General features: G+C 46.4%; 1 protein-coding gene across 2 annotated transcripts; it reads left to right on the plus strand.

Annotated features, from left to right (window-relative positions):
* Window positions 1–8,783: 8,783 nt before the first annotated feature.
* Window positions 8,784–22,693, plus strand: METTL13 (methyltransferase 13, eEF1A N-terminus and K55). Of its 2 annotated transcripts, none has more exons than XM_010956747.3 (8): window positions 8,784–9,166; window positions 10,438–11,197; window positions 12,511–12,710; window positions 14,124–14,319; window positions 16,843–17,010; window positions 18,271–18,486; window positions 20,686–20,817; window positions 22,224–22,693. In XM_010956747.3, the coding sequence occupies exons 1-8, from the start codon at window positions 9,014–9,016 to the stop codon at window positions 22,496–22,498; spliced, it is 2,100 nt and encodes a 699-aa protein (XP_010955049.1). In that variant the 5' UTR covers window positions 8,784–9,013; the 3' UTR covers window positions 22,499–22,693. The 2 variants fall into 2 exon arrangements, with proteins under 2 accessions (XP_010955049.1, XP_045373834.1); XM_045517878.2 differs by lacking the exon at window positions 8,784–9,166 and adding an exon at window positions 9,730–9,846.
* The last annotated feature ends 3,979 nt before the right edge of the window (window positions 22,694–26,672 follow it).

A 26,672-nucleotide genomic window follows, 5' to 3' on the forward strand; every position in this document is an offset into this window, starting at 1 on the left:
CAGGTTTGGGTCCAGATCCCCAGGATGTACTTGTGCTTTAAGGCAGAAACGGCAACCTCGGGTTCCTGAGGTCCTCGCCAAGACTGGGCGTTCGGGGGAGGTGGAGGAAGCTCTGAGAAGTCACCGAGGGCTGGGCGCTGAGGGCTAGTTCGTGACTGGGGTTGATGAGGCGTTAATAAGGTGGTGCTTTGTGCGCGGTCCATCCCCCGGGCTAAGGAAGCCGAGCAGAAAAACGGGGATGGCTCGAAGCCCGAGGACCGGCTTCGGCTAGTCTAGAGCCTTTTCTGAAGAAAGGAGATTTGTGTGATCCCTTGTTTATAGCATCAGAGGTGGACCTGGAGAGAGACCTTCAGGGTACTCATTAAGTCTCCTTGTTTTGGACAGTAGGAATCTCTGGACCAAAGAGATTTACGTGACGTTGCACAGCTAGTTTGGACAGATTTGAGACGAGGTCTCAGTGTTCTTTCCCCTGTATGCTGTAGAGTTCTAACGTAAAATAACTGGGTCATACACCAGGCAGACACCGGAGCCTTCAGGTTTCAGGTGGGAAATCACTCTCGCGTGGCCATTACACTGTTCTCTTTTCTTCCTACCTCCCCTCCCCCGAAGTTAGTAGCATATTTAAGGCTGCAGTAGCTGGGCATAGTAATCCAAAGCAATTCCACTTTTTTTTTTTTTTTTTTTGCTTTCTCCTTTTTGTCTTATTTATCCATCCCTCCCACACATGCCCCAGGTGGATTGTTTTATCGGGTCGTTCCCCCCCCCCCATCAATTTGCTTGCTACTCATCTTTCTTACTAAATATCTCTGGGCCCTTTGTGTAATACAGTTTAGTGCATATAAGCCAAACAAACGCTAATTAATTGAAAGATACCTTGGTGAGGGCAATGACTCTCAAGTTAATTATGTAGAGTTGAACCACCTGGAACGCTTTAGCAATGACTGATGCCCAGGCACTGCTCTGACGTTCTGATTTAATTGGCCTGAGATGTTGAGAAGGAGTGAGCCATAGGTTGTCAACTGAAGCTTCTGAAAGCCTGGTATTAGACTGACACACTATCTGTCGGACCCAAGCTTACATGGACTGAAATGGTCTACCTAGAAGGCAAGCTACTTATAGTACGTTTCTCTGTGTAGGCATGTTAGTGGGATTACCCATCCATAGATGTCTCAGAAGGTATTTTTTTCCTTCTACAGGTGATTTTATATCTGCGTATCTGTTTGATATGGGTGCTTCCCAGCTTTGCTGTCTTAGCCAATTACAGGTTTAACCAGTTACAGCCTCAGCCCTTTTTACAGGACAACTTAAGGCAATATGATGGGTGCACTGTACCAGCATATCATTGCATAACTTGTGTGAATCAACCATTCTTTTGGGTTTTTTTAACCATAGTTCTTTAGTTCTGCCAAACATTTTGGTATGATTGCTTTAGAGAGGGGTAATGCAAATCTCACTCTTTAATCACCTGAACAAAGTCTCTCTATCCCCGACACTTCTGAAACCTTAGGACATGTCTTTTTACAGTTACTGTAGATCAGGTATGCCTGGCTGCAAAGGCCGGCTGAACAGGTGCATGGTCATTCAGGAAAATCAGGTTGGCCAGGGACCTGGAACAGGGCGAGCCTCAGGAGAGGCCAGGATATTAACCCCTCATCAGACACATGATTTGCAAATACTTACTTCCATCTCACAGGCTGCCTTTTCACTCTGTTTATTGTTTCCTTTGATGCATAGAAGCTTGATGTAGTCCCATCTTGTTGCCTGTGCTTTCGGTGTCGTATCCAAGAAGATATTGCCAAATCCAATGTCATGAATCCAATATCCTATGTTTCTTCCAGGAGCTTTATAGTTTTGGGTCTTACCTCAAAATGGATTAAAGACATAAATGGTATTTTTGTATATGGTGAGGATAGGGCCCAACTTTGTTCTTTTGTATGTAGCTATTCAGTTTTCCCAATGACAAGGAGATTGGTATTTTTGAGGCTAATGGAGCAGGCCAGTGTGTCTGGAGCTTGGTAAACAGGGAGAGTGGTAGAAGAGAACTTTGGAGATGTAGGCAGGGTCTGGGTCATGAAAGAAATTTATAGGACATGCGGAGTCTAGATTCCATTCTCATTGCATTGGGAAGCCACTGGAGAGTGACATGAACAGATCTATACTTTTAAATAATCATTGTTTTCCTCAAAAAGTTAAATATATTTGACACAACATTGTAAAGTGACTATAACTCAATACAAAATGTTTTAAAAAAAGTTAAACAGAATTATATGGCCCAGCAATTCCACTCCTCCATATACATTCTAGATAACCGAAAACACACATTCATACAAAAACTTGTACATGAACGTTCATAGCAACATTATTCATCATTGCCAAAATGTGTTAACAACACAACTGTTCACCTGTTGATGAATATATGCACCACATTTTGTTTATCCATATGATGAAATATTATTCAGGTAATACATGGAATGAAGTACTGTTACATGCTACAACATGGATGAACCTTGAAAACATTATGCTAAGTGGAAGAAGCCAGTCACAAAAGACCACATACTATATGATTCCTTTTTTTATGAAATCTCCAGAGTCAGAAATCTATAGAAACAGTAGATGAATGGTTGCAAGATGGTACGAGGAGGGAAAAATAGGACTACCTGCTAATAGGTAGGGGGTGTCTTCTGTGGGTGATAAAAAGATTCTGGAATTAGGTAGTGGTAATGGTTGCATAGCATTATGAATATACTAAAACCCACTGAAGTGTAATTTTTAATGGTCTTTTTTTTTAATAAAGGAAAGATTTATTTGATCTGAAGAGGAACCAGAGTATAAATTGTGAATTTTGTTATGTGAAGTGTATCTCAATTAAAAAATGCTTCATATTAAAAAAAAATCACTGTGGCTACTGTGTGGTAAATGGGCTGAAGTTGGGCAAGAGCAAAGGAGGCAAAGGAGGCAAAGGAGGGCACTAGGTAAAGGATCAGAAGGCTAGACGTTTGATCAAATTCACATACTGAGAAATGGATAGATCTTTCTGATTCCAAATCCCATATTCTTAACATCTGGACTACATAGTTTCCTATTAATAACAGGGATTTAAATTTAGCCCAGGGTCCCCTTTCCTGCCATCTCTCTCTAGAAATGTTCACACCATACTTCCTGAGGACATGTCTCTGCTGAGTTTTCAAACACTAGAATGGTTGCTTGGATGAAATTTCCACATACTAGGAAAAACATTTTCCTTCTTCGTATCAGAACAAATGAGCATAAAGGTACACTGTTCAAAGATGAGAGGGATTAAGAACAGTAAAACATTTGGCACCGTAATTTGAGATTCTTCTTAGGGGAATACCTTTCTGCACCCTTATGGCAAGAAAAGTGTTTTAGCTTTAGAGAGGGATTGCATATTAGACTAAAGGGAATTTTGTTCTCCTGGATGTTTTGAAGTTCTCTGGATCTGAATGTTAAAAAAATACCTTAGGTGGAGCACTTAAGGGATTTTTATTTATTAAATACTGTTTTAAAATCCTTTTCTTTGGTGGTAGAAAATGTTATGGGCTGAGGACAGGGCATCCAATAAAATGGGATACATGAGTTGCTCAGGGTAGATGTGCTGAGTGCTGGAGTTTGATAAAAACAACTTGTTTTCCAAGGGTTTTTTTCTTCTGCAAAATAACTGAAATATAAAATAAAGTTATGGAGAAAACATTGTAATAGTTTAACCTTGTACTCTTTCCCATTATCCAGGCTGTAAAACACAAAGATGGGATCCAAATGGAGGGCTTCGTGAGCCCCCTCATGTAGGGGTCCGATGCACCAGGCACACACCCTTTGGCACCATTCCCTCATCTTCCCTGGCTTTCCAGTTATCAAAATGTTACTGCCTGCTGGCCCAGTATGCTATGCTCTCTGCTTTTCCCCCGCAAAAGTGGACATAAATGCTTTGCAGTCCATGCATTTCAGAAAACTGGTGCACTTACAGTCGGAAACTACTGAACAAAGAAAATCCTGGGAATCAAGTACAATGCCCAGAGGCAGGCATGGCTGAATTCACTCAGTGATGTACCACTTTTTCATTTATTTGTAATTAACTGGCGTTTTGCCTTAGTTGTGTGTGTGTGTGTGTGTGTGTGTGTGTGTGTGTATCTCCATCTCATTATTTCAAAGTAATATATGAGAAAATTCTTGGCAAATGGCAGGTTATACACGAACTAAAAAATACTATTATGATTATTCCAATCTTAAGAATCCAATGTCAGCTAAAGAATTACTTCTCAGGGAAACAATACCTTCAAAAAACATTGATGCCAGTTAATAAAATGTTACATTATCCTGGGATGTCATGTGTGCCTTCCATTGTTCCAAGACAGGAGACTATTTATTTCTTAGTTTTTCAGATGTGGAAAACAAACTCATTTGCAAAGGAGACTTCCAGTATGAAACAGTTTCCAGCATTATATAGGCCACTCCCTGTTCACCAAGGAGAGGTTCCCTTTAAGCAGTTTTATATCCCACTCAAGCCTTTTCATGTCTTGGACAACCAACTCCAGTTGGATACCACGGACAGAATTTGAGACGGGTATGGGCCCTGGGATAGGCATGCCAGGTGGGGAGACTGGCTCTTAGCTCTGGCTCCAGGTTTTACAAGTGTGATGACCTCTGAAATCCTTGCAGCAACAGTTCTACAAATGATGCTCTATCTCCTTCCCTGTTTCTTTCTATAGATGATTTCCCCAGTCATCCAGAGTCCAATGTGGAGGCCATTTTGAGTCCCTCAATCTTTCATACCCTATACATCATCAGTCATCAGTGCTTCAGTTCTTGCTAAGAACATCTCTCATATTACCAGTCCTTTTCAATGGTAACAACCCTCGTTCTCCAATGGCAAGTTTAATCTACATGCTTGGAATAGAAGAACTCTATTCTTCTCAAAACCTGACCTTCTCCTCAGTTTCTAGCTTTATCTTCTGCTGCTCTCCCCTGACTATAACCCTCTGCCCAACCACACACTCCCTCTCACGTCTACGCACTGTCTTACTTTCCTGTGGCTACTGTAGCAAATTACCAAAAACTCAGCTCTGGAGGAGAATCCTTTTCCTTGACTTTTCCAGCTTCTAGAGGTACTTTCCTTGGCTCGCGCCCCCCACCCCCTCCATCATCAAAGCCAGCAATGCTGAGCCATTCCTCATGTGACCACCTCATTGCTTCTCCCTCTTCTGCCCTCCTCTTTCACTTTTAAGGACCCTCGTGATTACACTGGGCCCATATGGATAAACTGACTAATCTCCCTATTTTAATGTTAGCTGATTCAGCAACCTTAATTCCTCTTTGCCATGTAACCTAATGTACTCACAAATTCCGGGAATTAGGACATGGACATCTTTGTAAGTACATTATTCTGCCTACCACATGCTTTCTCCCATCCTCGACCCCCCAAATTTTCAGAAATGCTTTTAGTTATCTATTCCTCATTTTGCAATTACCTTAGCAACAGTCACTTAATTGAATATTGTTACTCAAAATCTTATTTTTCAACTAAGCAAGACTAACTGCAAATTATGTATTCAGAGGTCTGGATTTACATTTTCAGGGAAAAAACCCCACAATGTTGAATGGCTTTATCTAAGCTCAGTTTGCATTTTAAATCATACTTGTTTGAAAAGATATATGCACCCCAATGTTCACAGCAGCATTATTTACACCTGCCAAGATATGGAAGCAAGCTAAATGTCCATCAACAGATGAATGGACAAAAAAGATGTAGTGTATATATACAATGGAATCCTACTCAGCCATAAAAACGTGATATTTTGCCATTTGCAGCAATGTGGATGGACTTGGAGGGCATTATGCTAAGTGAAATAAGTCAGACAGAGAAAGGCAAATGTTGTATGATATTACTTACATATGGAGTCTAAAAAATACATCGGTGGGGAGCGTATAGCTCGGTGGTAGAGCGCATGCTTAGCATGTACGAGGTCCTGGGTTCAACCCCCAGGACCACCATTAAAAATAAATAAATAAATAAACCTAATTACCTCTTCTGCCCCTGCCAAAAATAAAAAATAGAAAAATTAAAAATATAATAAACTAGTATATATAACAAAGAAGCAGCAGACTCACAGATATAGAGGACAAACTAGTGGTTACCAGTGGGGAGAGGGGCACAATGGGTAAGGGATTAAGAGGTACAAACTATTAGATATAAAATAGTCTCCAAGGATATATTGTGGAACACAGGGATGATAGCCAATATTTCGTAATAACTCTAAAAATTGTGAATCACTATATTGTACACCTGTAACATATACTATTATACATCAACTATACTTCAATTAAAAAAAATCATACTGGTAACCACTCAGAGGATCGTAATAAAATACAAAGTATTTTAATATCTAATTGGCCTAAATTAACCAAGGACACTAATGATAACATACCTATTAATTGTATTTCACAGGCAAAACTTGAGAGAAATGTTGCAATTATGAGTATTCTAAAAGACAGACTCTAATATTATATATCTAAAGTATTTTTGCGTTAGTCATTCATACACTTTCAGGAAACTTCCCCAGCAAGTTTTAGCTTAAAGTGCTCTGGTTGTTACTGCTTTCTTAGGCAGGCACAGGTGGAGATAGGTGAGTTACTTACCCTCTTGGTCTGAGACATAGTGCAAACAATAATTGTATTTTTAGGGCATCAAATAAGGGGTGGAGCTCGGGCTGCGCTGATTGAAATCACTCCTTATGACCTTTTCTAATATCATGTCCTTATCAGAAAGGACAGTAGAGAGAGAGGGAAAAGAAGGAGTTTCCTGAAGAGAACTGCAGAGGGTGAAAATTCTTGATTCTTACCTACGTCATCCTGATGCTACTGCAACAAGTTTAGGTGAGCAGTATTTAACAAAACAGTCAGATTATAGAATCTTCAAAAATATTTTTGTCCCTTCCTCAGAAAAGCCTTCTCAGTCACCCCCTAAATCAGAAGACGTCTCAAAGATATCTGATCTTGTGGAATCTTATGCTTCTCCTTCACAGCACATATCACGAACCTTCATTACAGATTATTTTTTGTAATTATTTGATGTGTGTCTTCCATACAATTGGCCTTGCTTACCATTGCATCCTTAGCTTTCACCACAGAGTTTGGTTCATATTAGTCAGTTTAAATGTTTGTTGAATTGAATAAATCCTTGAAGTGAGAGGGGAGAGGCTGTGCTTTTTTGGGTTTTTGGGTATTGTATAGCTGTTCAAGGACAGTGTCCTCAGCCCTCAATAAATGCTCTCTGCAAGAGCCCACATCTCACCCATTAGGAACCCTGCATGATGCAGTAGCAGACGCCACCTCAGAGGCTCTTTCCAGCTCACCTTATCTTAGGTAGAGAGGAAATGATGTGAACCCAGCAAGCCGTATATGAAAATAGATTTTCTTTGATGTGACTTATCGCAATTATATTTAAAAGCAGTAGTTCTCAAAGTGTGGTCCCTGGGCCAACAACATCTGTATCACCTGAGAACTTGTTAGAACTGCAAATCCTTGGGCCCCACTATAGACGTGGTGGATCAGAAACTCTGGGGCTAGGGCTCAGCAATCTGTTTTTTAAGCCCCCCAAGCTGATTTTGATGCATGCAAAGTTTGAGAACTACCCCCTTTAAACCAAAGTTCAAGCCCAGTTTAACCAATGTACAGAATCTACTTGGCTATCTATGCTAGTGAGGTCTAAAACAGCCCAGACTACAACGCTCAGTTCCAAGCCTACCTGCCCCCAGTCTGTAATTTCCCCCTTGCAATATGTAATGCTGTGAAAGCTCAATGATGCATGTATTTTAAAACAGTGTTCTTCACAGGAACTTACTTAGGTATTTGGATGAGCATCCGAAAGCACATTATGTTCACTAAACACATAAAACAAGCAGTAGTAACTACTTAATAGATGACATCAGAATGACGACCTAAGGAGGCCCATTACCAAAATGAGTCTTAAGTTTTGCATACTGTGCTTTGAGAGGAGGAGGGAGAGTACCCACTTCTGAACACCTAGTTGTTATTCTTCTCCTCTGAATTTTCATGTTATTACATTATTAATAGTGGCATCTTATGTTCTGGTGCCGAAAAAATTGAGCCAAGGGCCATTTCCCTCCAAATTAAACTTGAATTATACAAGTAAAGGCGGGGGCGGGGGGTGGGGGCGGGAGATGCAGAATTTAACATGGCTGGGATGGGCAGTTTTCTTCTGCTATGGACTTGGTTCTACTCATCCCTTGCCTCGTTTCCTTCTAATTTACAGGTTTTTCTTCTCGGAGACCCCCTCCTCCAGGGTGCCCACCGCGGTCCCCTTCAGCCCTTGTGTGGCTCGTGACCAGAACTGGAGACGAAGCTGGCTCCGGGGCGAAAGAAACACAGTGCCTGGGAAGCCTGCGCGCTCTCTTCCGCGGCTGGAAAGCCCAGAGCTGAGAAGAATGCTCCCGCGCAGCAATCGGTCGCGAACTAGGGACTAAGCCAGCCGGGCCTCTCCTGCCCCGCCTCCGGCCGGCGGCCCCGCCCCGTTCCGGCCTACGTAAGTAAACGCGCGCCGCCTGCGACGAAGCCGTCGGCGTGAGGCCAGCGCGTCGCAGCCAATGAGGTTCCAAGAACCAAAATCACTAACCAATGAGCTGCTGGCATGGTGGGCGGCCGACCAATCGCGAAGCCTCACACCCGGATATGATTGCCGGTTCTGAAACCAAGATCTAAAAAAAATGTGAGGGGCTTCCCACGTGGGGGCAGGGCCATTGGGCGCGGAGCAGGGTGTGAGAGTTTATTAGGTTTAGTGTCTAGAGCGCGTGGTGGGAGTGTAAGGGTCATCCCTTTGGGCTTTGAGGTGGGAGGGGTGGTGCAGATCAATGTGGCTGTTTGTTCGTGGAAAGAATTCCCGCTGCGGTGTCCCAGAGCCAGCGTGTGGGGAAGCCCGTCCTCCGATGGTACAGCACAGGGAGTAGGAGAGTCTTAAAGACGCGTCTCGGGCAGTGGGAATATGAATCTCTTACCTAAAAGCTCTAAGGAGTTTGGCTCCGTTGACTATTGGGAGAAGTTCTTCCAGCAGCGGGGAAAGAAAGCTTTCGAGTGGTATGGAACCTACCTAGAACTATGCGGGGTGCTACACAAATACATCAAGCCCAGGGAAAAGGTAAGAGCGCGGCCTGGCAGCCCTGTGTGTGTTCTGGAAGGTGGGACGTGATAACAGAAATAATGCACTTGGTAGACCGAGACAGGCGTGAGAGCCCTAATTGGGCCCATATTTTAAGGATTCCATGCAATGTTCTGGCTGAAAGGCAATTACAAAATATCCTTTTAAAGGTTTTCAGATAACAGAGCTTCCGCCCCCAGCTCATCCTTGAATTAATAACCCTACTGGAAGAATGACTCCTTTAGTGGTGCAACCTAGATATCTCCTCCTAGTGAAGAAACTGCTTTTCTGCCACTGTGCATCCCTGTGGAGCTGGCAGCACCTGTGACTTTTACTGATAAATGAATCTGTTATCAAATAATTGTTGCGGGTTTACTGACTTTCAGGCGCTGTGCTCAGCGCTTAAGCCACAAGAGCGTTAAGATTTAAAGCTTGGGCACGTTCCAGAAGTGGAAAGTGTTAAATACAATAATAGGAAGTAGGGAAGGAAAAAGGATAGGAAATGAACATTCAAGGAGGAACCTTTAAGAGCCAAGCCTTATGTTGGGTGCTGTGTACGTGTGTTGGTTTAATCACTGAGTTCTCATAATAAACTTCCAGGTGAGTGGTGGTACACGAACTCTACACATGAGGAAACTGAGGTTCTGAGAGCCAGGTTCTTGCTGAAGATCATACATCTAGTAAGTGGTCACATGGGAATTTAACTTAGGCCCATCTAGCTCCAAAGCTTATGCACTTGTCATTGTACCATGCTTTTCCAGAGACAGTGACATCGGGGAAGAATTTTGAAAGATCAGTGGGAGATTGCTGTACAGAGAGGGAGACAACAATCTGTATTTTATGTTTTGTTTCAGCAAATAGGATATCATGAGTTGGAGCCGAAGGCATGAGTGGAATATGGTTATGCCAGACCTAGGTTTTCAACAGTAAAACAAATAGATTTCAGCTGTAACTAGTGTTTTTGGATTCTGTGACTTCTATCAATTCTTGTGTAATAAATCCTTGATTCAGAGAAAAGAACAATCCTGATTAGTCTGTTTCTACATAACTTGCCTTGTTATAGCTGAGTGTGGTGTGTCAATGGTGAGTTCCTTTAACAAGTGGTGTTTCAAAATGGAGCCTAGAATCAGCTCTGTAATGGTGCTCTTCCCTGACAGTAGCATCTCCCCCTTCTGAAGACATGCAACAGCCAAGACAAGACATGATCCCTTGGAGTACCTGAAGGTTGTTCCTTTGCCTCAATCACTTCCATCTTGGTTTTTCTCCCCTAGGTGCTGGTGATTGGGTGTGGTAACTCAGAGCTAAGTGAGCAGCTGTACGATGTGGGCTATCAGGATATAGTGAACATTGACATCAGTGAGGTTGTCATCAAGCAAATGAAAGAACGCAATGCTGGCCGACGGCCCCAGATGAGCTTCTTGAAGATGGACATGACACAGATGGAGTTTCCCGATGCCTCCTTCCAGGTGGTGTTGGACAAAGGCACCCTGGACGCTGTCCTGACAGATGAGGACGAGAAGACCCTGCAGCAGGTGGACAGGATGCTGGCTGAGGTTGGCCGTGTCCTGCAGGTGGGCGGTCGCTACCTCTGCATCTCCCTGGCTCAGGCTCACGTCCTGAAGAAAGCAGTGGGTCACTTCTCTCGGGAGGGGTGGATGGTGAGGGTGCACCAGGTGGCCAACAGCCAGGACCAGGTGTTGGAAGCAGAGCCTCGGTTCTCCCTGCCTGTCTTTGCCTTCATCATGACCAAGTTCAGGCCAGTCCCTGGCTCTGCCCTTCAGATCTTTGAGCTGTGTGCTCAGGAGCAGGGCAAGCCTGTGCGGCTGGAGAGTGCCGAGCGGCTGGCCGAGGCGGTGCGGGAGCGGCAGCAGTATGCCTGGCTGTGCAGCCAGCTGTACCGCAAGGCCGGGCTGGGGAGTGTGTCTCTGGACTTGTGCAATGGGGACACGGGGGAGCCACGCTACACCCTCCACGTGGTGGACAGCCCCACTGTGAAACCATCGCGGGACAGTCATTTTGCCATTTTCATCAGTGAGTTGGGATTGCTCCCTCTCTTCCCTGGAGGGGCTGGCTTACAGGGGCTGGGGCTGGGGCTTCGGTGGATGGGTATACCTTGGCTGGTTTTATCTTACAGGGGGAGGCACTTCAAGAGGTTAGACTGGCCAAGGCACGAGGAAGGGGAAGTAGCAGCTACCCAGCTGCCTGCTTGAATTGGAGGCTAATTTTTTCCCATCTTCCACTGCAAAGGCTTGATAAAGTGGGAGAATGGGGTTGGTAGGGAGGTGGGAGAAGTAATACAGATACATTTCAGCAGGTCACCTGTTGTAGAGAGGCCAGTTACTTTGTAACCTGGAGTGTGAGGCCGTGGGGTCCCAGCCCTGTAGCCTGTGAGCTGGGGACCTGGAGAAGCTTCTGTGCTTCTCTGCTGAATTGAGAGAGACAGTCCAGAGGAGTAGCTAAAAAAGTGAGCTCTAGACCCAGACTGTTTGGGCTCCAGTCCTGGCTCAGTCCCTTCCTGGTGGTGTGACATTACTTTTCTTTCTGTGCCTTGATTTCCTCATCTCTAAAGTGAGATCACAGTTATGTCGTTGTGAGAGGTATAAAAGCTTTTTGTATGGTGCCTGGCATGTGATAAGTCTTACAAATGTTAGTGTTATTATTGAAAGGAGTAAATGACACCAGATTTACCTTGGTAACCATCAAAAGAGATAGTATGAGGAAAAGCTTTCAAAAGTCGAATATTCTGGACAAATGTGAGGTGTTGCTATGTCGTGCTGGTAATTTGTTTCCTGACATCAAATCCATTTTCCCCAGTATTCCCTTCCCCAACTGTCCGCCTTTGGGAACACATAGCACAGTGGATACGAGCTTGGAGTCTAGGGCTGGACTGCCTGGCTTCACCAGTTACTAGCTGTGTGAACTTGGGCAAATAATATAACTTCTATATCTTAACATTGTCATTTATAAAATCGGGATAATAATATTCCCTGCATCTTGGGCTACTGTAAGGACATGATTAGTTTCAGTTGGTAAACTGGTTGGAATAATGTCTGGCATGTAATAAGTGTTACCATTATTGCTATTTTTCTTGCCCTAGGTACCTGCCCCGCTCCCCTTACATACATGCTTACACTGCCTTTCCAGTCGGGGTCCTGCCATGGGTCTGATTGATGGCAGCTTTGCTCTGGGCATTGTGTGCTAGGGAATTAACCGCCCCTCCGTAGGTCCCAGCTGGAAGGGATGCTGGGCCTGGGCGGGGGCTGGCCCTCTACCACGTGGGGCATTTTGGTTGTGGGCTTGAACACTTTTCCTGGCACGCTCAGTCAACAGGTGCCTCTTTCCAGTCCCCCAGGGTCGGGAGACCGAGTGGCTCTTTGGCATGGAGGAGGGCCGGAAGCAGCTGGCAGCCAGCGCTGGCTTCAGGAGGCTGGTCACAGTGGCCCTTCACCGAGGTCAGCAGTACGAAAGCATGGACAGCATCCAGGCCGAGCTGTCGGCCAGAGTCATGGAGCTGGCCCCGGCCGGGATGCCTGCCCAGCAGCAGGTAATGAAGTTTTGGCCGCAGCTTTCACGGTCTCTGCAGAAGTCATGCGAGCAGCCAGGAAGACAGAGGATGTCTAGGGTCCGTGAGCCTAGCCTGTTCCCGGAGGCACGTCAGCAGCTAAAAGCTGAGTGGTCAGAAATGACGTTCCCTTGCCCCAGGCAGTGAGAGGAAGGTGGGCGGCTGCCTTTATTGAGACCCACGGTAGCATCTGTGTCTCTGGGGCCCCCAGATGGCATGAAGGAAACGCTCTCCACCATGCAAGCTCCAGCTTCACGCTGCTGATTACTCAGACCGTGCTTCTCCTAACTCACTTTGCACAGGTCTTCCTTGGCCATTTTGCTTCTTAGAACCCTTGTTATCTGAGGTAGAATGAAAAAGGCTCAAAACAACTCAGCATAATTTTCAGGATATTAACATTCCTGGTCTGATGTTTCACTGGGAAGGAAACAAAGTTTTAGCCCAAACAGTGATACGGTATGATCAGTTGACACCATCTGTCTTGTGCTGTCCTGGTCACAAGACAGGGTAATTGACAGGTGACTTTATTGCAAGGACTTTATAGAAAGGAGTTTATCCTTCTTGATAGATGGGCAAGCTCAGGTACCTGGGGGCTTGGTGCTGAAATAACATCTGAAAAGAAGAACTCAGGCCAGAGGGTTCCCAGCTGGCAGTTCTGCCCACTAGACTGACTGGTAATTATAGATAAATGTGTGTTTGATTCTTCCTGGAAGACTCTGGGGTTGGTGTCCATCAGAGAAACCCAGATCCTGTGGGGAGGCTCGTTTGTGGCCTTCTCTGAACAGGGCCTATGTCTCTGCAAAGTTGGGAGTCCCTGGTAGTTATTAAATACTCTGCAGGTCTTTAAAAAGAAATAGATGTAAAGATGAGAAGGGAAATGGAAAAGTTCAGCGGGGGAAATGTATTTTTTCTCCTGTTTAGAAGAATGCAGAAAAAAGATGAGAATAACTGGGGGAAGGGAGAAATTTCTCCAGATTTAGAGCAGTTGCTTTCCCCCTGGATTTTCTTTTTCTCTCTGTTCAGAGTCCTTCTCTTATGATTCTAGTCCCTTTTTGAGGGTTCCCTCCAGCTTTTGTTGCCCTGGGCTGGTGAAACTCCTTTTAAGGATTATTGTTGAGGAGGTCATAGTTGTCTTTTGGAGAACCAACTGTGTTTCACTAATGGTTTGGGGGATTTTTATTTTGTTCAGTTGGTTTTCAAAAGGGTGAGTTAAACCTTCTGAGGTGTATTCACAGACCCCAGAAAAGTACCTCAACAGAGTGGCCAACCTTGGAGTTGCTGCTGCGCAGAACCTTGGCAGGGGGATGCCTCACATACTCACAAAGGGGAGGGGTTATCATTTCTCGTATTTCTTAATTGAGCTAGTGTTTGACCCCATGTCCACCATTCCTGCAGGTGCCCTTTCTGTCTGTGGGTGGGGACATTGGGGTCCGGACTGTTCAGCACCAAGACTGCAGCCCTTTGAGTGGCGACTATGTGATCGAGGACGTGCAGGGGGACGACAAGCGTTACTTTCGGCGGCTAATCTTCCTCAGCAACCGGAACGTGGTGCAGTCAGAAGCCAGGCTGCTGCAGGATGCGTCTCACAGAGGTGAGCGCCAGGGCATGGTGGGGGCCCACGTGGATGGGGCATGGGTGGGTGGGGTGGTCAGAAAGCCCCGGGAGCTCGGGGAGCTGTAGGACAGACCTGGATACCTGCGACAGGAGGCACGTGGCCCTGCAGGTCGTCCTCTTAACCGTCTGGCCCCTGAGGGTGTGAGTGGTGATAAGCAGAAGAGAGGTGGATGCTGTGTTCTTGAGCAGAGCCTGGCTCTGCAATGATAAGGGGCAGGGGTAATGGTTTACCAAATACATGCGATAATCACTTTCGTGCCTTCAGTTTAGAGGCCACCAGTGGTACAGGGTGCTCCGTATACATCTGTATATTAATTCACTAGGCCTCTGCGAGGTGAGCCAGAAACCCAGAGGGTGCAGGTGAGCCCTGCCCTCCATGGTGCCACCTACAAGCACGTGTTTCAGAGGGTTTTAGAGTTGGTGGGTGCCTTAGGGGTCATCTAGTCCAGTGCTGTCCAGTAGGGCTTTCTGCAGTGAAGGAGACGTTTACTGTCCAGGTGGCTATCCAGTATGGTAGCCACTGACCACCTCCTGAACGTGGCTGGTGTAGCTAAGAAACTGGATCTTTAATTTTATTTCTTTAATACAGTGCCTTTTTTCAGAGTTATTTTTTATTTCTTTTTCTAATGTAATGCCTTTTTTTCAGGATTCTTATTTTTTATTTCTTTTTAATGTAGTGCTTTTTTCAGTTTTTTTTTTTCTAATGTAGTACTTTTATATTTTAGAGTGACCTTTTTTTATTGATGTATAGTCAGTTTACAACATTGTATCCTTGTACTCCTTCTGGTGTACAATGTAATGTTTCAGCCATCCACATACATACATATACTCCTTTTCATACTCTTTTTCAATAGGTTACTATAAGATAATGAATATAGTTCCCTGTGTTTAATTTTATTTGATTCTGGTTAACTTACATTTAACTTTATCCAGTGGTTACAGGAGTGGCCAGGGTGGATCTCGACCACGTTCTCCAGGATCCCCTTTAAGTGGTCTCCCAGATGCTGCTCAGAAACTCCTGCTGATGGGGAGAGCAGCAGTTGCTTTCTCTGAGGTGGGGGGTATGTTTGTATTACAACAGCAATACTTGCTCGTTGTAATCAAGTCACAGACCAAGTGTATGGAGTGAAGAGTGCATGCTCCTCCCCTCCCCTTCTCCCCTTTGGAGGCACAGAGACTCAGGCTTGGAATCTGAAATCAGGTCTCCTGATTCCTGGTCGTTTCCTTTGCCTGATCATGCTGTCTTGTTGGCAAGGCCACCTGGAAGGAGGGTGAGAGAGGGAATTCAGAAACCCGTGAGGTCATGGATTTGCCCAGAACTCAGTCAGGTTACTCTGGCAGGACGGCTTTCTCTGAGGCTGTCCCTTGGTCAGGTGCACCCATGTTTGTTGGGCTCGTGTGCTGTCTATCATTTGGTCACTCTGGCTACAGTTTGGTTCAGTGTCATCTCACTGAAAGCTCAGTAAAATTGCTTAAAAGAACATTTTGCCCTCCAGTTAGGGTTTTTGTTTTTGTTTTTCACTGTTGTCGATTCCCTAGCCTTAGTATCACTCAGTTGTCATGGGCATACTCTTCCTCATGGAGGTATTGGTGAGCAAGAAGGAGGATGTGTTAAAAGGTGGTTTGACACCTCTGAAAGGTACACTGTCTCTCACGCATCAGTGCCCAGTGCTGCTGTGGTGTGCACCTGGCCCCTAGGAAAACCCAGAACCTTCCACTTGCTGTGTCCCGGGGCAGTTGAGGAAGTAGGTAGAGGGAAAGTAGAGGGGCCTTTTGTAGGAGTCTCCCCCTTCTGTGAACATCTGGGATTTCCTCGTCTAGTCAGATGGTTCGTATTACTTTCTGTGGGATATAGTAGGCAGGTGCTGGGTATTGGAGACAGGCAATCCCAGGTTCAGATCCTGGCTGCACTGCCGACTAATTCTGGGTCTAATTAATCATTAACCCTTCAGGTCCTCAGGTTTTCCATCTGCCAAGAATTGGAATAAGAGGGTTGTTACAAGGTTGTTGTAAGAGTAAAATTCCTAGTACAATAATTGGCATAGAGGAGGAAATTAGTAACTTTAAGTCCCTTTTCCCTAAAAGAATTTATGAATAAAATTCTCTCCTGTTCATGGCCTGACATTTCTCTGAGGAGAAGTACTAGTACTCCTCATGTGAGTTTTCCCAGTGTTTTGAGTTTTGGGGTATTTCTTTACCATTTTCCTTTTCTGACTCTGGTATCCAGTGGTGTGTGTTAGATGTTTAACAACCTTCTCTTTGAGGGAAAAAAACACCATGATATGTACCGTTTGCCAATTTCTGTGGCATAAAAATGGCCACCATGGCCAGATTTCAAGCTACCAGCATGTCAACCTGTTCACAAAATTCCCACATATTTAACAGTTGGGTTCTGGAGTCTCATCAAGCCGGCTGCAGCATGCTGCTGCTGGTGTGCCTAACCATCCGAGGACGGGCGTGCCACGCGGACGACTTCATTTCATCTCTGTCTCTGATCCAGCCCAGAAGAAACGGAAAAAGGACAGGAAGAAGCAGCAGCCTGCAGATAACCCAGAGGACCTCCCTGCAGCCCCGGGGCAGTCCATTGATAAGAGTTACCTGTGCTGTGAGCACCACAAAGCCATGATCGCCGGCCTGGCCCTGCTGAGAAACCCAGAGCAGCTCCTAGGTGAGGGGGTCACCGCTGCCTCCCATGGGAGGGGGCCTGTAAGATTCCACACGTGATCCATGTCAGCCGCCTTGCAGTTTAGGAACCGTAATTATAGACCGACAGCTGCACATACATTCATATCTTCCTTATTCCCAGCTATCTTCTGAGTTTGTGAACTTCCAAATAACTTCTCCCTTAGGTTCAAATTGTAATCTTGAAATGGCTGACATGTGCTGATGTCTAAAATTTTCTTTTCTATTCATTTATTTAAAAAAAATACATTCGGTGAGATCTGTAAAGTACACACATCTTAAGTTGTTCAGCCTGATGAAGTTTTACACATGCTTGTACCCAAGTAAGCAGATGGAACATTCAAAAATCGCATCTCTGGGGAAATACTTTTGCACTTTGGGGGAATTTCTGGCTTTTCAGTAATGCATTATTTGAGTACCAGATGCAGTTCTATCTTGAATTTCTACTTAAAAAAATAAAACGCATAGTATAGGTAAAGGAGTCATAGCCTTATCAGCAGTAACAGGTTTGTGTCTGACCGCAGGAGCAAAAATGTTCATGTTTCTGTCCGCTCTTGTAACTGCCTTCACCCGAAGTCCCTGACTATGTCTTACTGAGACACCCTGTCCTTTTGGCCTACCTCGGATGTATGTCCCTGGAATCTCAGTTCTTACCTTGACTCCTCAGGGTCTGTCTCCTTTTGGTGATTCTTTCCTGTTTCTCGTCTCCTTTCCATCCCTCTGTGGTTGCTGTGGTTTCTCTGTGCTTGGGTCTAGGATTTGGGCCTTTGTTTTCCTGTGATTTCTGGAGCGTGGATGGATTGCCCTCACTTGGCTGATGTGTCTGAGAAGGCAGTTGTGGCCTTTGACTTGCAATCTGGGCAGAGGGCCTCATGTCTACACTGTCCTGTGATCACGGGGAAGATGTTGGCTGTTGTCTATCCCGTTTCCTTGGCGGGGGGGTCTTATAATGGTCAGCGGGGGATTATTGCTCAGATGTCAGCTGAGTGCTGTGGCTCTTTAAGGGGCCATGATAATAACACACTGTTCCGGAAATGGTAAAGGAAGGATTGTGAGGCTGAGGTTGAGTTTTCAGATGTTAAATTGACTCCTGAGTTTCTAGAATGAGACAGGAAGGCCAGGTCTCTAAATCCTGTCTCCCCTGGGCAGAGCCAACCATCTGACTCCCTCTTTTACCCTCCCCAAGGCTGGTACAGAACTTCACAGTGAGCAGATGGTAGAATGATGCTTCTCACCTTTGTTACAGAGACCCCGCTGTCGTTGTTGGTGGTCGGCCTGGGCGGGGGCAGCCTCCCCCTCTTTGTCCACGATCATTTCCCAAAGTCCTGCGTCGATGCTGTGGAGATTGACCCCTGCATGTTGGAAGTGGCCACCCGGTGGTTTGGCTTCTCCCAGAGTGACCGGATGAAGGTCCACATCGCAGATGGCCTGGACTATGTCACCAGCCTGGCGGGAGAAGAGGGTACTGCTGCTGGGGCGTGGGCGGCGGTGCCGAGGGAGGATTGGTCCAGGGTTGTCGGGACTGCATGCGCCTCTAGGATGCATCTCCAGGAGGGCGGCACGGCATCGTCCCCGGCTTTCACCTGCGCCTTTGCTCATTCACTGTTGACATGTCTATTCAGTAGAGCGTCAGCCACACGCTCAGCACTGTGTTGGGGCTGGGCTGTAGCAACATGTCAGCAGACCGTCTCCCGCCCTAACGGCGCTAACAAACCAGTGGCCTCCTCCTCTGAATCTCTTCTGACCCCGTACCCTTGCCGTTTCCTCATCATCCGCAGAAACCCAAGGTCTGTAGCTGAGTGAGGAAAAGGGGGAGACGTGTCGGGGGGTGTTGGGAGGTGTGCTGTGTAAATCTTTCAGCTGGAGGTGAAGCCAGAAGTCAAGCAGGACAGCACTCATACCTAGATGAGTGGTTCTGAGCACCGGGGACTTCTGGCAATGTCTGCGGGCACTTTTTTGTCGTAACCGCTAGGCAGGGGTGCTTCTAGCCCCTAGTGGGTAGCACCCAAGGATGCTGCTGAACGTCCTACAATGCACAGGACAGCCAACTGACAATAAAGCGTTATCTGGCCCAAAATGTCAGTAGTGCTGAGGTAAAGAAACCCCGGTGCAGATCTTAGTAGGGATTCCGATAGCCCGGCCGCTGCTGGAATTAAGGCTCCATTTTGCTCTAATCATTTGTATCCCAGGCTTGGTCAAAAGGCATCTTAATATTCTACGATAGTTTCCCTGATCCTCTTGCAGTTTTAGTATACAGGCTTCTGGTTACTGATGCTTTCCAGAGCGTGAGTCCTTCAGGGAGAAGTCAGTTAGGTTGATTCAGTCTTATGTGAACTGGGGGAGCCCAGGCCACCCACTCTTCCTGGTCTGCTCATTCCATCATAGACGCTCTGGTTCTCGCTGGATCAGAATGTCTTCCAGGAAGGGTGTAGCAATCCAGGATGCCTGGGGAGAGTATTTTGGTGCTGGGTGGACAGATGCTGCCTTAATTTAATTGTGTCCTGAGCTGAACTCTATCAGAGTTTCATGGGTTCCCTCTCTGAGGCTGGGAGCAGTTTGGGGGCCCAGGCCCAAGATAGCAGATACACATGAAGCACTTAATATGGTGCCAGGCACATGGTAGGTAATCAGTCCGTGATGTCCTGTAGTTATTACCTCTTGAGCCGGTTGTGAACTGCCCTGGCCGTCATCCTAACACCAGCCTTGCAGATTATTAGAGGGCCCGGTGCTGTAAGTGTGGGCCGTGGCTGTCCTTGGACTTGGATGAACCAACATGTTCTGTTCTCCAAGAACCCAAAATCAGATCTGTACTGTGAGCAGTGATGGGCATGCTGCAGTCCAAAGTCAGTATCTATTAATTACTGAATAATCATTTGCACCATCTCAGTTTGCTAAAAACAAGCCATTAGTGTTGCAGGCCCACCCCTTATAAAAGCTGTTTTCACATTATAGTGAGGAGTGGATCAGATTCATCCTCAGTTCCTTCTCGCCTATTGACTGAGATCATTTCTTTCTGGAGCGAGCTATTGTTCAGTTAACTAGAGAAAAATACACTGACTTTAATTTGAGAACATTTTCTGCTAGGAGGTGACATTTACTGTTTCCAGAGTTAAGTTTAAGCCACCATTTGTTGGGTCAGCCCTGAAAGGCAGAGGCAGTTGCGTTGTCTAGATCAATGATTCTCAGCTCTGCATTTAGAATTACCTGGAGAGCCTAAGAAAACTACCAGAGGCTTCCCATCTCCCCTCCCGTCTGTTCCTCGCCACCCCAGGGTTTTTAACATAGTCGATCGGGAGCACAGCCCAGGTTCTCTGAGTATTTAGAATTTCTCATTTGACTCGAATGTTCTGACAGGATTGAAAATCACTGTTATGGATGAACTCTTAACTGAATAATATAATCATAGAGTAGATCCCAATAATGTGTGTCTGTGGAAGGGGCTTTTAAATGTGGAGGAGGAAGATGAGATTAAGTCCCCATCGTAAACATGGGGTGCTCATGACGGCGACGTTAGTGCCCTTAGAGGCAAACTACCTCCTCTGTGTCATCTTTCCTGCTTAGCCGCCATGCCGACCACAGCTCACAGAGGAGACGTGGTGTAGGAATATAAGTGGTGTCATTTTATCCAGCAAAGACAGACTTGTGTGCTTCTCGCTCCCAGCACGGCCTCACTATGATGTCATCATGTTTGACGTGGACAGTAAGGACCCAACCCTGGGAATGAGTTGCCCACCCCCAGCGTTTGTGGACCAGCCTTTCCTGCAGAAGGTCAAAAGCATCTTGACTCCTGAAGGTATGAGGAAAAGGAGATTGGGGAGGGAGGATGTATATGGGTCCTTTAGCGAATATTTTCTCTTTAATGTAAAATGCACATAAGATTGTAGCTCGGTCAGTTTCCTGAAATTGATTGTACCCATTTACCAGCACCAAACTACCTAACATTTCCAGCACCCAGAAGTCCACCTCTTGTCTCCTTTCAGTAACTGGTCCTCTTCTCAAGGAAAACCACTATCCTAACTACTACCAGCAAACTCCTTTTTGCCCGTTTTTGTTCTTTATAAGAAAGGAATCATACGGAAGATGCTCTGTTTACTTTCACTAAGCATCATGTTTGTGAGATTCACACATAGCATTGTGTTGACCTTGTTCCTTTTTACTGCTAGGTGGTATCCTTGGGTGACTATACCACAATTTATTTCTCCGTTCTGCTGTTGGCCTTTGGGTTGTTTCCTGTTTGGGTCTTTTATAGGAAGTGCTGTGTTCACATTCTAGTAGATGCCTTTTGGTGGAATGTGTGTGCAGCCCTGTTGGGCACAGATGTGGGGCTGGAATTGCCAGATCACAGGTTATGCTTATGTTCAGTTTTCGTCGATGCTGCCACCCAGTTTTACAAAGTAGTGGTCACATTTCACAACCGCACCAGCATGGTGATGCTGGCAACCACTTGAATTTTGCTGCCTGCCCTGGACTGGGCAGGATGTTACTTCATCTTCATAGCAGCCTGTTTTCAGAGGAAGAAGTTGAGGTAGAGACTTGCCAAGGTGACACCAGATAACTCCAGGTCCTTGTGACTGGAAAGCTGGAGCTCTCAGTCCACACGTTCACAGCCTCCAGGATGTTCTGATTTGGTTAGGGTACTGTGGTGAACTTGATTTAGAACCTCAGCTGTCAAGTGAAGGTGTGATGTTATGTCCAGAACGTAATCTCTCTGTGGAACTGGTACATTCTTACTAGCGGTACATTCTTTCTCAAAGCAATTCTTTGTGAGACTGAGGCATGGAGAATGGTAAAATATGTTAGCACAGAAGAGCAAGAAATGAGCTTGGGGGGAGGACCCAGCTCAGTGGTAAATGCATGCTTAGCACGCACAAAGTCCTAGGTTCAATCCCCAGTACCTCCATTAAATAAATAAAGATGGATTAATTAATTAAAACCTAATTACCTCCCCCACCAAAGAAAAAGAAAAAAAATTTAAGAAAGAAATGAGCTTGAAGCTTTCTCCCGGTTCACACATCCCATGCTTTTCTGGTCCTGCTTTTGTACGCCGCGTATCCTCTGTGAACTCACTGCCCCGGTGGGTGTGCTCCTCAGTCCAGCAGCCTCCCTGGGGCAGGAACGGGTACATTCCTCAGAGCTGGACCTTGTCTCCGACTCGTCCCCCGATCCACGGTCATTCTGACTCTTTCCTTCCCACTTCAGGCATCTTTATCCTCAACCTTGTGTGCCGTGACATGGGGCTCAAGGACTCAGTGCTGGCTGGGCTCAAGGCGGTGTTCCCCCTCCTGTACGTGCGGCGGATTGAGGGCGAAGTGAACGAGATCCTGTTCTGTCAGCTGCACCCTGAGCGGAAGCTGGCCACGCCGGAGCTCCTGGAAACGGCCCAGGCCTTGGAGCAGACCCTGCGGAAGCCTGGGAAGGGCTGGGATGACTCGTACATCCTGTCGGATATGCTCAAAACCGTGCAGCTTGTGTGACGGTCCAGACCAGGCCATCCCCCCAGCTTCCTTCCAGACTGACCTTGGCCAATTCTGGCCGGCCAGAGATCGAGGAAATATAAATGCACGATACTTTCTAAGCCGCGGATTTTTCTTAGTTTCACACTCAGCTGCGTGTGACCTCCAGCGTGGTGAGGTTTCCCGAAGAGCTGGGAAAATAAAAAGTCCTTTCCATCCTGCCGTCTTCAGTACTGCGTGGGTTGATCGTCTTTGCTTCCTCTACTGTGTCCTTGAGTAGGCGTCCCTGCTGGGCCCCTGTCAGTTGCTGATGCCTTAGCGGGCATGCACCAGGCTCCTGAGGACGAGAGACGGTCAGATGTGATCTACGGTTTGCTTTGCTTCATCCTGTTGGTTGGTTCCGTAGGAACGATCTCGAGTGAGGTAGCAGAGCTTTCTGCGCCAAAAGGCTAGACAGAGAGTAGGGTCTCTAGAGATGGGAGACAGATTTAAGACAACATGTGCTCTGTCTCCCTGCAGATGGAACGGCCGCTGACACGGTCCCACCTTGCACGTAACTGGCCCATGACTGCGTGTGTCAGGCTTCGCTGCCGAAGTCTCCGGGCTTGGTTCCTCACACTTCCTGAGCGGCAGCTACGTGCCAGACCCACTGTGAAGGGCTGGAGTGGACGTAAAGATATTTAAGAATGGTCCCAAACTGAATCAGTAATAAAAATTGACATGTTCCAGGAACTCTTCTAAGTGATTTACTACATTGCCTCATGCAATCTGAGGTAAAGGACAGCTCAACCAAAGCTGCGTCTGACCCCAGATCTCACTCGAGCCAAAAGTTTCTATTGAGACTGTTAGGCCAGCAGTTCAGAGGCTGGCTTGAATTTCATCTCATAATGAGTAATCCAAGGCTGACTTCATGAGCAGTGCCATGGAAAACCCACCGCCCCATCTCCGCTCTCCACAGACCCTTTAAAATGGACTCTAACCTCTTCAGGTGACGCACATTTCAAAACTAAGTTGTTGCCCTTACACAGTCTTGTCAGCCCATTGAGGAGAAGGGCTGGGTAGGCAGGGCAGTTTTTAGATGGTACGCTTTAGAAATTCTAGGTGTTCTTCAGGGGCGGGTCTTCCCTGGAGCTGTGTAAAGGGAAGCTTGTCACGCCTGCACCCCAGGGCCTCAGCCTGGGAATGCTCCATTGTTTTCTCACTTGTAAGCTCCTGCAGCGTTAGGGTGGGATATAGAGGCACAGGGTCTGAGTGGGAGGACCTGGTCTGACCGCCCTGCGGTCAGATCACCCCCTAGTGCCGGGCAGACCTTGAAACGGCACACTAGATGGCACAGGCAAGTGAGGGAATGACCAGAGTGATGACGAGGTCTCAACTACATCTTAATAGGAGTAGTCCAAGGAATTAGGTTCAGTGGAGAGAAGCCTTTGAGGGTGGGAAGAGACACTCCAGGGCAATGATAGTTGTCTTAAAAATTTTGAAAGTCTGGGTATATAAGAAGAGTGAGGTTGGTTACACAAGCCTCCAAATGAGACAGGAAGGGGCAGGGCACAGCCATGCAAGGAATGCTACAGCAATTAACATCAAAATGGTGAGAGATTCAACCCCCAGTAGGCCTTGAGGCTCAAGATGATGGGAGATTTAACTTCTAGCAGAACTTGAACTTCATTATATGCTTCTTGTAATATATTAACATGGTGAATAACATGCCCACAGGTGCCATGACAGTCCCAAGGCTAGCCACAAAAGGTCAAAGAGTGGGAAATGGCCAAACTTCCTGGGAATCCCAGCCCCTTCCCCAGGCTAATTAGACGGGTCCTTCCACTTACTAGCATAAGAAGCTACCAAAGCACTGCCCCTCACGGCCCCTCTCTCCTCTCTTTCTATTCTCCGCACTCTGTCTATGGAGTGTGTAACTACTTTTAATCTAATCTGAGCGCCCAACCCCCACACCTTGTGGCCTTTCTCTTGCCTATCAATGTTATCTCTCTAAATCTACCTTCACTCAACTGTGGCTCGCTCATGAATTCTTTCCTGCGCAAAGCCAAGGACCCACGTGGGGGTGGGGCACGTCCCAGGGGCTCAACCGAAGCTTGGGACGTGGCCCTCCTCACGCCCCACATCTGTTTTCCTGCATCACAAAGGCTGAAGAAAGACCAGTGGGCAGAAAGAACAGTTGGGCAGCTTTCAGCTTCACTTCCTACAAAGAGATGAATGCCAGTGGAGCCCATTATGTTCACCAGGACACGTGGTGATTCAGGCTGTTTACTCAAGCCCTAGTCTAACTTCCCTCCATGTGCTTGCTGAGTTGTGAGGAAAGGGCTTCGTGTGTACAAGGTCACTGGCCTGTATCCCATCTTTCCCACTGGAGAGCTATTCACTCTTTTCTTTTTTGGGGGGTTTCCATTTTATATGTATTTTTTAAATTTTAAAAAAAGAGGTGTAATTGACATACAACACTATATTAGTTTCAGGTGTACAACATATTGATTCGATAATCTGTACATATTGTGAAATGATCACAGTAAGTCTAGTTAACATCCGAGAGCTATTATTCACTTTTGCATTGATGACAGGCAAATGGGTCTTTATGAGAATTTTGCCTAAGTTCAGGCATATGACTTCCGGAGAACGGGGAAGCTAATAAACTCAGATTCCTTCCAGACTAGGCAAGTAACAAATGCGTGAAGTGAGCCAGGTGTAAAACAAAAAGGCTAGGATAAAGCCTGTGGTAAACCAGAGAATAAATGCCCCATCAACAGGCAGCAGCTGTAATTCCAGCTGAGAGTGGTCCTGCAGGAGTGCTGTCCCAGCATGGCTACATCTTTTAAGAGAAGCCAGAAATTCCGATGAGAGAGAGAGGGAGAGGGAGGGAGGGGGAGAGAGGAGGAGAGAGAGAGAGGGAGGGAGAGGGAGAGGGAGAGGGAGGGAGAGGGAGGGAGAGAGAGAGAGAGAGAGAGAGAGAGGGAGAGGGAGACGGAGAGGGAGAGGGAGAGAGAGAGTGAGAGAGAGAGAGAGTGAGTGAGAGTGAATGTTAAAGTGTTGGCCAATCAGAACACACCTTCAAGCCCTGTTCAACCAGTTGGCCAGTAATTTGCATCTTCCACTGCAGGGGATAGCCTCCAGAGCACTTGAGAATCCGGCATACACCCAGGATCTGAGTGAGCATAAAACAAGGAGCAAGCCGATAGCTACTAGTCTCAAAAGTCTGGCAAAGTTCAATCCTGTGTTATACTCTCCATTTTCTGTAATGGCTACTCTTGTGTGGGGTGGGACCCACCATCTTTAACTTCCCAGAGAACCAAATGGAAATGTATCACACGACATCACCCCCGACCCCCGACTAACACAAGTTCTGTAGCAATGTAAAGTTGGTCCGGCTGGCTATTGCCCCTTCTCCCCCACCCTTCCCCCACACACCAATTTTCCAGTGTGTGCCTCCCATCTTCCTTCATGGCTCAGCTTGCTACCTGGGCCACCTCTTAAGCCCATCTTCTTGTGTGTAGACCCGTAGTTCTTAGCTGCACATTGGAGTCATCTGATGTGATAGGCAGAATAAGGGTCTCCAAAGGCGTCCACGTCCTAAAACCGGCAACCTGTGAATACGTTACACTACATGGCAAAGGGGAATTAAGGCAGCGGATGGATTTGGTGTTGCTAACCAGCTGACTATGATATGGAGATGAGCCTAGATTACCCAGGTGGGCCCAACATAATCACAAGGGTATTTAAAAGTGGGAGAGGGAGGCAGAAAAGCCAGTGTAGGAGTGAGGTGATGTGAGAAAGACTCACTCACTGTTGCTGGCTTGGAAGACGGAAGGAACTCCGGCAGCCTCTAGAAGCTGAAAAAGGTAGGAAAACCGTTTCTCCCCCAGAGCCTCCAGTAAGGAATGCAGATCTGCCAGTAACTTGATTTTAGCCCAGTGAGACCCACTTCCGACATCTGCACTGTAGACCTGTAAGATAGTAAGTTTGTGTTGTTTGGAGCCACTGAGTTTGTGGTGAATTGTTACAACAGCAACAGGAAATTAACATACTGGGGAAACGTGTGGTAAGAACTTTTTAACTCTACTTTTTTGGCAATTTTAAAGTATGCAACACAGTACTATTAACTATGGTCACCATATTGTACATTCCATCCCCATGACTTGCTCATTTTATTACTGGAAGTTTGTACATTTTGACCCCCTTCACC

The sequence above is a fragment of the Camelus bactrianus genome, chromosome 21 (genome assembly GCF_048773025.1).
Source record: "Camelus bactrianus isolate YW-2024 breed Bactrian camel chromosome 21, ASM4877302v1, whole genome shotgun sequence".
In the NCBI taxonomy this organism is placed as follows: Eukaryota; Metazoa; Chordata; class Mammalia; order Artiodactyla; family Camelidae; genus Camelus; species Camelus bactrianus.